Here is a 12,998-nt window from a genome sequence, read left to right as displayed (position 1 = left end):
TCAGGAAAGGTGGTGACATAAATGGTACAATCAAGGGGTAGCTCCATGTTACTGGGAGCTCCCTGTGCAGCAAGCAGCTGGGTTCACTTTCCAGAATGAAAGAAAGGGAATATATTGATAAGGTCCTGATGGCTGATTCAGGTAAGGGGCGTGGGTCTACCTTCAAGTGCAGTACAGTCATTAACATGTGTCTCTTAAGTTGACTTGTTTCTAAGATAGAATGATTGTTCACACATCGTGAAAGATGAGAGGTGATTTAGCAGCCGAGATCTAAATCGCTGAAGACATACTGGTAGATTACTAAGGCTGATTCTGGTTCTAATTGCCTGGTTCTGGAGTCTTAGCCCCTCCCTTCCTGAGTCCTTTCTGACTCTTCTCTTCCAGATGCTTTGTTCTGCACAAGCTACCTAACTTGAAGTTTCTGGATGCCCAGAAAGTAACCAGACAAGAAAGAGAAGAGGCATTGGTCAGAGGGGCCTTCATGAAGGTGGTGAAGCCCAAGGTGAGCTACCTACTCACTGTTCTTCATTAGGGATTTATATATCAGGGCACTGGTCACCCTCCAGAGCATGGAATAACGTCCTCCTGTGAGTTTAGAATGCAGGCTGGATCTCACATCAGGGATTCATCCATCGATGTACTTTGGGCCAAATGTGAAATGGCGTTGGATATACATTGGGTCTCCCTGGGATCCAGTGTAAGGGGGCCTTATTTGTAAAATGATCTCAACTAATAAAGCAGTACCATATGCAGCTCAGAGGGAAATCTGAAGGTGCATTTTAGGCCACCTTCCAAAGTTTCCATAGCGGGGCCTCTATAGGTCTGGAGCTAAGAAAGGAGGAAGCATTGGAATTTGCCTATTTCTGGGGTGGGAAGGATCCCTACGGTCCTCCAGAGCAGGCTCTTCTTTCTTGCAGCCAAAGGGGAGCTAGAAATGAGTGATCTCCTTCCATGACAGGGGCGAACTCTGCAGCTCCTGAGATACTGTTAGCACACAAGGTGATGCTTTCTGACGACATGTCCTGGGGCTGGCGTGGGCTCACCATGTGTAGCTCTCCAGAGGTCATCAGATGGAGTTTGCTGACCTTTCCTTTACCAGCTGAGTCTGTAGGGAGGCCATGTCCGTGACATCCTAATGGCTATTTCTATGAGGCAAGGGGAGATTAGGCTTGGGGTTTTGGATTCAGACACATAGATATTTTCTTGAAGGCATGTACAATGATCTCTTTTGGAAGAGTTTGGGTCCTTTCATGAAAACAGAGGCTGGGGAATGGACACAATGACCTCTGATGACCCATATGGAGAACCATCAACACCCTGGAGCTCTATGGAGCTGTATAGTCACCTCCCATGAGATTGTAGTTTGTGTGTTGAAAACACCGGCACAGAAACCCTAGAGGTCTAGTTTGTCTTCACTTATTGACTTATGGCCCTCCGTACATGTCTTGCAAGTGATTAAGGGGGAGAAAGAAAAAAACAAACAAAAGCCAACCCGAGCAGAATAACGAAACCTCTTCCATCACGTTGCTCAGTTGGCAGCAGACCTCAGGCCACTTTCCTTCCCTGAATCCATGAGGTGCAACTGATTTCCCGTTATGCTGAATAAAATTGCTAACAGTTGTGGAAATATATGATACGGAGGGTATAATACTGGCAGATAAATGTATTGTTACCTGTTTCAGCATGTGGGAAATTAATCGAGTGATTCATTTCATAGCTATTAAAGTGTTAACAGTTCTCCTTATTGAGGCACAGATTTGACATATTGCCCATGACTGCCTTTAGTTATTCCAGCTTTTGTAATTTTGTCCAAATGAAAGAATTTATTTCTTGGCCTCCTTCCTTCCCTCTCTCCCTCCCTCCCCTTCCTTCTTTCCTTCCTTCCTTTCTTCCTTCCATGAAAATATTCCACAGATAGCTGACCCCAGCGAAGTACAGAGCATTAAACTCTTTGTAATATTTTGGGTCCTAACCTGCCTGCCCTACATTTCCCACCTTCATGTGCACACCATACAGAGGAGATCAGGATTTCTCCTGCTGTCATTTGCCTTTGGCGTGGGAAGCTCTACATTATCATTGGAAATCCGAGGAGTAATAATTGGAGCATCCACGGTGCTTAGATGGGGTGTTCAGTGTGTGCCTACCCTGTTCCAGGGATCTTTGTCTATAGGTTTGTGGAACTTCACGTAACCCTGTTAAGGTAGGAGAGAGGGGCCACTTGCTCACTCCTACAGATGAGGGAACTCGGGCCCAGAGAAGTTCTCCGGGCTTCCCCAGGTCACCTGGCTAGGAATTGCTAGCCCTGAAGTTGACCTCCGTCTCCCTGTTTTCTTACCCCGAGCAGTGAGCTAAACATTTCTCCCTGTGGATCTCTTTGTTCAAACAAAACTTCACAGGAAGGCCTAAATGAAGAAAACAGATAAAAGTAGGACTTTTTTTGTTGTTCTGTAAAACAGGGGTGGAGGGAATTGGAATCCTCTCCTGCCTTTGAAAGTGACTGGGAATGGCGTCTTCAAATCTGGCGTTAGCTATTTCTCAGAGGCATTAGCAGCTTCAGTGGGAATGCTCTTCAGTGTTCCCAATTAGTTTCTAATCAATTATAGAATTGGCTCATGTTTGTGTGATTGACTCTAAAATCCTTACTAAACTTCAAAAATGCCAGTTAATTGTTTGAGGAGAGAGACAAAAATCTAAGTGTGGAGACCTCTGGTTCCCTTTTTGTAGTGTCATATGATTTCCAAACCAGAGAGGACTTCAGAAATCACTCAGCTGACTTTCTCATTTTGTGGATGTGGGACCCGGGACAGGAAGCAGCGATGGGAGCAGGGCCTACAGTCCTGAAGAGGCACCTCTGGGACCAGACCCGGGGTCTTGGGCTTCTGGTTAGGTGTTCTATTTCCACCATGCCCCTTGGAGAGCACAAGCGGATTCAGTGTTAGTGGTTTTGCATCACACCGCATGCCTCTTGAGTGACAGGCGATTCCCTGTTGTTTTCAGAGATCCACAGTGAGAGAAAGAGCTCCTTGCTGAATTAATAAATTGCCTGAAAAAGGCTGGTCCTGGCCTCCTCACAGTGTGCACTCTCTGTTCCTAGGCACGTGTGTATAGCCACAGTCTGTCTCTGTGCACATATGCATATGTATGCTCAGGGAGGCCTGTGTACACCCAGAGTCGGCTTCTAAGAGAAGAACAATTTCCTCCCTGTGAATTGCCGAGGCTGTGCAGAGCACACGTGGCCAAGACCTATTTTTCATAAAGGAATCCGAATCTCAAGTTGGCTCTGTCCTTTCGGAGATGGCAGCGGCCTGTTGTGCTTATTCAGCAGAATGTGCTGATGGATGATCAAGGGGGCCGTGATTTGGGGAGCTGTTTTCATTTTATTCCTGACATAAAGTATTTGGGAGAATGGAAAATGCCTCTCCAGTTGCAACCCTTGCCTCGGAGGTAGGGAACGGCAGGCTGGGTGTTCTCGGCTGACGCAAATGCAAAATCAGCCAGGAACTAATAAACCCCCGTGTCACCAAGGTTTGATTGGGTACCTGGCAGGCCCTGGCACTTGAGAGCAAGTACTCTCTTCTCTCTCTCCCGATGACACGGTTCTTCCTTCATTGCTGCCTTTTGGCTTTTGTTGTATTTTTTGTTGTTGTTGTTGTTGTTCTACAGAAAGATGTTGTCATTCATTGTCAACACAGAGAGCATGCAGCTGGATACAGAGAAGTGTGAGGCCCCCCACCCCGAAAGACTTCTGTAATAACCAGACCATGACCCCACCCTGGCCGCACTGGGAAACCTAGATCAAAGGAGTGCAGAGGCCCGTCCAGGAGGGCATGGGCGGCGGGCACACCAGCCCTGCACATCAGAGAGACAGCTCAAAAATCCGACAGTCAGAATTGCTTAATTATGTCCTGGCTTTGTAATTATTCATCCCTGTTCTGGCAAAGAGCACAGTTGTCATTTCTTTGACATAATTATTTAAAGCGGAGCCCTCTTGTTTACAGGCATGTATACAAAGTTGGCTACCAACTGTTTAATCTTAAGAACCTTAGAGAAACCGTGGGGAGAACAGCTACGGGGGCAGCCGGCCTGAGCATCACAACCTATGTTAGAAAGTGACTGTCACGTGTGCTTTTGCTTGTCTTTGTGGCCATTCTCCTATATAAGAGAATGTAAGGTGTGGAACAGATATGTTTGGGAGTGTTGATGTGTCCTTGAAAATGTCATATCTTCCTTTGTGTGGGCATGCCTGGGTTCTCCATCATGTGTGGATTAATATATTTGGGTAGCTTTGCATAGATTGTGTATTTGTGTGTATGTATTTTGGGGTATTTGAAAGGGAGGGTATTTGTTTGTGTGTGTGTGTGTGTGTGTGTGTGTGTGTGTGTGTCTCTGTGTGTGTGTGTGTGTGTGTGAGAGAGAGAGAGAGAGAGAGAGAGAGAGAGAGCGCTAGAGGGGGAGAGCGAGGCAAAGGGAGAGAAAGCAGAGGGAGAAAGAGGGATATGCTAAAGGAATATGCTTCAGAGTGATGTGCACCCCCTGGAAATCTTTTAGTCTCATCCTTAAATGAACTGAAAGTTGAAAGTTATTTGCATCCAAGATTACCTGTTCCTGTGACTACACTGCACCATCCTGCACTTGATTCTTGGAGTGAGATCCTAATTCCCTTTCTTCCATCTGTGTCTGTGTTTTGGGGTTTCCATGAAAAAAGGCAACCGAGGAGGCTGACGGGGAGTGGAATCACAGGGGAGCCAGCTCTTTGATGGGGTGAGGGAGCCACTCACCCATTGGCATGCTAGCCCTACGAAGGCAGGAACTGGGCCCCATTCCCTCATTTCTGGTGCCTGGCCTGTAGCAGAGGCACAGTTAGTATTCACCAAAAGAACGAACTGTGAATGACAGAGCACTTTGGGAGATCCATCATGAAAGCATGTACAGATTCTGAATTGTATATTTGTTTTTTCAGAGGATTTACCTGGAGATTATTTATGATGGGAAATTCTACGGCTGTCATGATCCCTATGACTTGGCCCTGCCATTGGGGAGCAGTTCTGTCGAGGCAAGGGCATGATCTGAAGCTGCCATTCCCCATCACAGGGGCCATTCCCCAAGTCTTCCTCCCCTCAGAACTTACCTGCTCACAGTAGGGCTTTGAAACACAACAAATACCTTTTCTCAGAAAATGTGATGGGAGCCCTACAGGTCTGTGTATAGTTAAAATGAGGTTTTCCCTATCTTAGCTGCGACTATGTTTCGTCTGTACTCTGAAGGAGCACTACCTAGTGGCTTGATTCACTTGTTTTTTTTTTTTTTTTTATACCTACTCTAACACTTTCCTAAGTGCTACTTTTTCCTAAACTACAGTGTGAATGTCTTTGATATTTTGTTACCCCCATCTAGTCCAATTGCAAACACATGAAAGGTTATCAGAAACTGCTTTTAGATTTATTACAATTACTAACCTTTACTCTATTTTTTTACATAAAGCCAGGGCCTGCCCATAAATAAATATTGTAAACTGCAAGCACATGCCCATGCAGTTGAAGAGGCAATTAGCCCATCTATGTTCAAAGTTCTCTACAGTGCCAACATGCAGAAAGAAACTAAGAATGTTGACGATTTTTCTGGATATTTCTAACTACCTGAATATGTTAATGTTTTATGGTTCTCTTCTGTTTTTGCACAGATGTTTCTTATCTAGAGACACCTTCAGATTCCATATTCAGTCTCTGTGTAGTAAATTTTGAAGCAGAGAATTTTTTAACTAATTTCTTTTTTTCGGGGGGGGGGAAATACTTGGGCGGTGTGTGTTTAGAAACACTCCAGAAGCCAGACATTTGCAGTTTGTTTGTTTGTCATCCCTAACTTCTGACTTCACAGTTTGTCACATTCATTTGAGGGGGAATCACTGAAGGATTTTGTATTTCTCTATTTTTAACACCAAGACATCCATTGTCTACAGTAAGTGCTTTCAGAGTATATCCGTTGGAAGCAATTCCTGGAGCCTTGTATTTGAGCAGCAACCCTCTGAAATCAAGGTTGGATTGTCAGGAACGCCACGGCTCCAGTGTCCTGGCAAAGCCCTAGAGATGGAGCACTGAAATCTACAACAGAGGGAGGGAATGTGGCACGGGCTGTAGGTGCTTCTGAGAGCCACTCCCAGAAGTCTCTGGGGCCTCACCTGGTGCTAAGCACAGAGTGGACACCACTCTTGGTGAAGTCCAGTGCCTGGGAAGATGCTGTGTTTCCAAGGCAGCCATTAACCTTCACGGCACCACATAGCCCAGCTCCATGCTATTCCCCTTTCCGTTCTTGCAAGTGTTCACTTCTCTCTGAAGATAATTGGCCAGACCTATTGTCAAGAGGGTCATGGACGTTAGTGGCCCTTTTTAAGCATGGGGAATGATTTAAGAGTCCATGAAGCTGCTGGAACCCCCAAATTGGGAAACATGTGGTAGACTGTATTACTAGCCTAAAATTGTTTCTTTCCCTCTCTCCTTATTATGGCTCCTGCTGTAAGAGAGGAGTGTACTTTCCTGTCCCATTGACCTTGGCCTTGGCCATGGCCGTGTGATGCTTTTGGTCAACAGGACATGAGTGGAAGTGACAGCATGCCAATTCTGGGCCAAGACCTTGTGGAGCACCATGTGTTTCTACTCTCCGCTCTCACACATCTGACATTTGCTATGAACACAGCATGAGAGACACATTGACCAGACCCAAACCTGACTTCATGCCTGAAGCCAAACCATTAGGGCCAACCACAGTTCTCTACACAAGGAAGAAATGCTTGTGCTGAATCACTAGAATTTGAATCCAGGGTGGCTGCAGAAACCTGACCATTCTATTAACTGGCCATCCTAGCAATATATCTGCCTTCTGATGCTTCCCTGGCCACCTGCATCAGGGCTTTTCTCTATACAAAACTTGGGGTTCAGTGAGGCTGATGGTGGTAGCTGGTGTTGGTGCCACAGCCTCAATTCCCATAGGCTTTCTGGATGTTTAATTAAGATAGCAAGTCCAGCCGAACAGTCAGCTGGCTGCCTAGTGGTACATTATTGGGTGCATGGAAATGTTCCTGATGTTAGTTAGAATATCCAGCATACACCAATTGTTCATTAAATATTGTACCAACAACCTAACCATTTTGTCTCAGATTTTCTCCCTGATCTTAAATCTATAAATGAGGAAACAGATGATCTGGATATGAATGAAAGTCTGGGCACTTCTGTGATTGGGTCCCTGGGTGTTGGGCAGAGGGAGCAGCTCTGCTCTGAGTAGAGAAAGTGCCTCTTTGGCACTTTGGGAATCTGTGCAATACCAGTTGCTGGTCTGAGAGCTGAGGGGAGAGGAAAGCCAATGGTGCCAGTGATCCAGCGGTGACCCTCCTGGCAACGAGGCCATGGCATTCCACAGTGTCCTTTGATATGTTCTTACCCCAAAGATCCTTTCCCCTATGGGATCAGTGATCTTTGTTTTAAGGAGTGAATTTGAGGCTCCTAAACTGGGCCGTGAAACGTCCTCCATTGTGTGATTGCTGGTAATGACTGAGATGGAGCCTTCATAGCCGATTATGTCTGTAATCTGTACATTACCAGCTTGATGTTTTCTCGATCTACTTCGGAAGAGGGTTTTTGGCATTTTGGTTTTGCAATTTAGGTTCTTATTCTTCTTATTTAAAAAATTTGAGGTTGAAAGGAAAGAGGAAAAGAAAATTAAGATGCTTTGTTAAGAAACTCTTGGAGAGTCTAGTTGAAGTGCTGATTTAAGGTTATTCACATTTAAAACTAATGTGGCTCTGGGTTCTGTGTGCAACTTTGGGGCTTGGCAGCGAGCTGCTCTCCAGTGGCAGGTGTGTTTTCTCCACTGCCTACCTCATCCCCATGATTCCAGGTCAGAGATGAGGAGTGGGTTGGAAATGCAGGAGCAACTTGCCTATGAACAGATCAAAAAGACAGACTTATACTAGCAAAAGGAAGATCATGGTGGCATTGGTGTTCCCGCTCCTCAGGTGCACCAGGGTCTGGTCATCTATACTTCTGAACTCTGCAACTTCCTGAATTGTTGCTGTTTTAGAAAGCCCTCATCCCCTAGCCTATGGAAACATCTCACTGTAAGTACTGAACCTTTGGGCAGTCAGGCATCCCAGATGGCAGGGAAGCCTGCAGTATTGACAGGGCAGTGGTCAACCACACAGCTGCCAGGCCACTGGGGAAAACATCGTGGGCATCATTCTGCAGCAAACATTGATTACATGTGAATGTCATTTGTAAGTGCATGGCGAAGAAAGAGGGAGAACTTGAGGACTGCACGATCCCATTTCCTACTTTGGAGTTCTGATTATTTCCAAACTGCCTGTTATTAACAGACAAAAACGGCAAACTTTAAACAGAATGTATAGAAGAAAACTCGTATGAGATTAGTGATGAAATGGATGTTCTAAAACTTAACATTTACTTTTTGTTGTTAAACCCAAAAGCAAAGTCAGTGGATAGGGTAAAGTAGTAAGAGAATGTCAAGGTTATCCAACTTGAAGAGAGTTTAAAGTCTTCACACAGTTGGGAATAAAAAGTTGACACACGTGGCCAGTATGCAGTAGGAGCTCAAACAATGGCACTTCCTTTTTCAAACAGTAGGCTTATTGAGGGAGCAGATATTTAGAAGAAGAAAGCTTCTTCTCATTTAAGAAAAGTAATCTCTACCCCTTTAGGTGCCTCTCAACATTAAAAGTTTCACTGAAAAGCAAAGAGAACCTATTTTCCTGCCTGTTTCTCCCACCAAAGCCTCTAATCACATCCAAGTTTCTATACAGTCATTGGCTCCTGCTTGGGAACTGTCAGAAGCTGGTTTGGGCCTCTCTGTTATTTTGCCTACCTGTGGTCACTGTAGCTTACCTTGAGGGCCCATGTCCACTCCTGGTTTCCAAATGCATCTCTTTTTGTCATTCTGACCAAGACAAGTGGCATTTCACAAGCAAGATAGGGCAGGTCTGCCCTTGGGGTCCCTGAAGGCTGGTGGTACAATTAGCTCTTTTATTTGCTTTTCTGTTCCTTACAGTAGAGTGTCTTAGATGAACAGACAGGGCACCATCAATAACGCACAGATGCTCTGTAATTGGGGCTTCCTTTGATGTTAATTTAGCTAAGTTCAGTGCCATTGTCAGTGATAGCAATTATGCTCAGCCTTTTCACCAAGGACATTTTAGGATAATTTTATTTTTCATGTGCATTTTAAAATATGGCAGTAAATTTTGAGCTACATTACCTGAATTAGAACTCATTATTTCTTTTCAACAGCGAACTAATGCTCTCTTCTAGGCTCCAAAGCCGTATTTTTTCTTTCTTTTTTGAAGTGGGAGATTTTTAAGTGTGGCTTCTATTTAATGAAGCTTTTAACTCATGAGTGAAATTTACAAGTGAGTCACCTCCTGCTTTACTGTTTGGCATTTTGGATCGTCACAGAGGCTATCTGGCTGGGTGACCTGTCCCATGTTTTATTTGGCCTATTTTTATTCATTCCTCCCCACTGCCCGACCTTTATTTTTGTTCTTGACATGATTCAAACAGTTGCCTCCAGCTGTTCTTTTGGGAAGGCTTAAAATCTGAATTTATTGTGCCTATTGTGCTCCATGAAAAACATGCAATTCTTAATTCGTTCATGGGCTGCTGTTGAATTTGCTGTTGCGTGTGGGGGCTGGGCCCATTCTAAGTTTTGGGATTACATTTAAGTTTGGAATGGAGACTGAACTTGTCCCTCTGTCATCAATTTTTCCATTATTTTAAGTCTGGGAATATTCTTCCTTCCAAGTCTATTGTATGAATTGAATGAGATAATCTGTGGAAGGAGCTAACACTGTCTCTGGTTTGTAGAATCAGGCGTAACTAGTGTTCTTCGTTGTGCAGTTTCAAAATAGTTTGTCTTTGTGGAATTGCTATGGCATTGGTTTGTCTGAGTGAACATGCAGAAGGTAATTTTAGTTTGTGATAGAGGGCGAGATGTGTATTTGTCAGCTTGGACCGCTACAGACCGCTGTGTGCAGTGATGCACACCTGCAATCTCAGCAGCTCGGGAGGCTGAGGCAGGAGGATTGCAGGATTAAAGCCAACCTCAGCAACTTATCCAGGTCCTGAGCAACTTAGTGACACCTGTCTCAAATTAACAAATAGAAAGGGTTAGGGATGTGGCTTATTGGTTAAGTACCCCTGGGGTCAATCCTTGGTATCAAAAACAAACAAACAAACAAAAACCCAAACTCAAAGACCCTGCAGGCTTAAACAAGGCAAACTTATTTTCTCCCATGCTAGAAGTCCAAGATCAAGATCAGGTTGCCAACATGGTTGGGTTCAGGCACCAACTCTATGCCTGGCTTACAGCTTCTTTCTGTCTTTTCCTTTTGGGTGAGAAAAGCAAAAGGGAGGGAGAGAGAGGGGGAAAGAATCTTCCTCTCCTCATAAATCCATAGTCCTACTGGGTTAGCATCTCGTTTAACCTTCATTACCTCCCCCATCAGCTTCATGACTCTGTCACCAAATACAGACCTATCCAGGATAAAGCTTCAACATAGGAATTTGAGGAGGCCACAATTCAGTCCAGAGCAGAGCCCTACATTTCTTTTTGGCTTAACTGAGTTGTCTGAGATTTATACTTAAATGAACTATTTCTAGGGCTTTTATAAGCATCTACTTCCTGATGACAGTAAAACACAGAAAGCAATGAGAGAGGCAAAAACGGCCTTGTGTTCACTGGGGGAGACCCAGGCCCTTGAGTTCAGTGGTGTCCCTGGCACAGAGCAAGGCCTGGGTGTTCTTTGGTAATGGTGGGGAAGGTCATGGGCCTAGAAGGTATGAGGGGGTCATTATGGTGTAGATTACAAAGGAGGCTCCACAGTCATTGACACAAACAGGAGGACAGTGGAGCAGCCCTGCGTGGACAGCTGTGGAGCCCCATCTCCTCGCAGGCCCCAGCTCAGGAGAAGCGTGCCTGGTGCAAAAATAAGCCCTTAAGCTCTTTCATTTGGGTGACCTCAGACTCAACTCTCTTAATCCTCCTCCAGCTCCCTTGGCGAACCTGGAAGTCAAGGCCGATGTTTAGATCCTGGAATTTGTCATTGGGATCAGCTCCCTTCTCTCTCAAAGTAAAATGGAGAGAGCTGGGAAGGGAAATCTGGGGGCTTGTTACACATGTCCAGAGAATATTATCCTATCATTAGAAGGGCTTTGAAACCCAAGGTTGAGATATGGGGTCTTGGGATAATTAGAAAACAACCAAGTGCTGAGTTACTTAAAGCCATGTTAAAAAAAAAAAAATCTGTTTGCCATAATGTGTCAAAAAAGAAGTCTAATTTCTGCACTCATTCTAATTTTTAATCATGGAATGTTTCAGAAAAGATTAAATTACAAATGATTCACTTTTCTGTTGTGTTCAGAAAAGCTGCAGTACCAACTTGCAACTTCCATGTTCTGGGGTGACAGAGGCCCAGCAACAACACTGGGAATTGTGTCTGCTCAGGTGAAAATGCACAGGGAGAAGCAAACAGACCCCAGCATGATAAGTTTTCCTTCTTTGCTTTTCCTCTCTCTTCCTCTGCAGGTTATATGACTAAATGTGCAACTTTGTTCACATAACTGCTACAAACAGTTCACTGTGTAGGCCAAACGCTCTCTAATGCAGTAAAATTAAGAAATAATATGCTTTGAAAGTGATTTATGAGTGTGGTTAAACTGCCAGATTTACAAAGAAATAGTTCAGATCTTGGGAAGCCTCAGGAGTCACGTCAAAAATGAATTTGACCATGATTTAAACTGCTACTTTTCTTACATGACATTTAATATGTGTACTTTGGAGGCCCATATGTCTTTAATAAAATAGCATTAAGTTTTAAATATGATATGAATGCAGCCAGTTTCTAAATTCATAACCTTTTCCACAACTCCAAAATGCTAACCAATAAGGGAGTCATACATGCAATAAAACATAAACCTTAGAAAATAGCTTTTTATTAAAACGGTTAGACAGTTGGCAGCTGGGTTGCAATGTAATAAATACTTACAGCGTTGTGGGTTTATCAGACGTTGTTTACCCTGCAAGCAACTGGGACCAGACAACTAATTATAGCCCCCGCACAAAAGCGGTTCCTGTTGAGTCCCCCTGTGTGGATGAGGCAGAATAGTTGCGTTGAGAGCCCTGGACGAGGAGTCCAGAGATTTGGGTTCTGATCTCTTTCTACCACTTAAAGGTGACCTTGGGCAAGTCACTCCATTTCTCTACCTTCTTCAAGCTGTGTCATGGAGATGAGAACATGTCCTGGGCAGATTCATGGTGATGATAACATCTGACACAAAGCTCAGCACAAAGTAGATGCTTAGTAAAGAAAATCAACTTTAAAAGCACATTTTAAAATAAAAAAGTACCAGGCTAGAGCTTCAGGTTCTTCTAGCAGTAATAATCTATTATAAGTTGAGCATGGGCCTTAGAAAATTTGAAACCTGAGATCAGTGTTGACTTCATGTAGTGAATGGGAAGCTCCATGTCTCACTCAACTCCCAAAGGCCTGAGCATGGCAGAAATGAGAGGAGGACATATTGGTTTAAGGGAATGGATCCACCACCACAAAAGATCTTTCTGTTCTGATGCTGCTATGTCTGCTGCTGTGTGTGGAGGTATCTCTAGGCCTTGCTGGGAAGCAGGTTGGACACCAGGCTTCCCAAGCTCCATGTTTCTCCATGCATACATGCAACTTGCTTTTTCAGCAGCTCAGATGCAATGGCTGGTCTGGAAATGATGTGACTCTGTTCACACAACAAGTTATTACTACCCGCCACAATCTTCCTTAGGGAGGACTTTCTGAATTTCCTAATGTGGGAATTGTAAGCTATATTTGAAACTGTCTTTGAATCGTGGGGCCCAGACATAGGTGTGGTAATCAAAGATTAAAAGGCCAAGAAACCATTTCATTTTTGTTTATGGTTTTCAGACAATGTTAGGATGCAAATTAGCAAACAAAA

General features: G+C 44.2%; 1 protein-coding gene across 16 annotated transcripts in view; it reads left to right on the top strand.

Moving 5' to 3' along the window:
• Lrmda (leucine rich melanocyte differentiation associated) overlaps positions 1–12,998 on the top strand; it is a 994,383-nt gene that overhangs the window by 573,856 nt on the left and 407,529 nt on the right. For all 16 annotated transcript variants that reach the window (XR_013435025.1, XR_013435024.1, XR_013435022.1 and 13 more), the window contains one exon: positions 385–502. Coding sequence is in view for 13 of the 16 variants with exons in the window: in XM_078039755.1 (XP_077895881.1) it covers positions 385–502 (118 nt within the window). In the remaining 3 variants the exon portion in view is untranslated. The remainder of the gene's footprint in view (positions 1–384; positions 503–12,998) is intronic.

Source organism: Ictidomys tridecemlineatus, chromosome 1, assembly GCF_052094955.1.
Source record: "Ictidomys tridecemlineatus isolate mIctTri1 chromosome 1, mIctTri1.hap1, whole genome shotgun sequence".
In the NCBI taxonomy this organism is placed as follows: domain Eukaryota; kingdom Metazoa; phylum Chordata; class Mammalia; order Rodentia; family Sciuridae; genus Ictidomys; species Ictidomys tridecemlineatus.
Note: the sequence above shows the minus strand (reverse complement) of the source record. Positions and strands in the feature narration are given on the sequence as shown.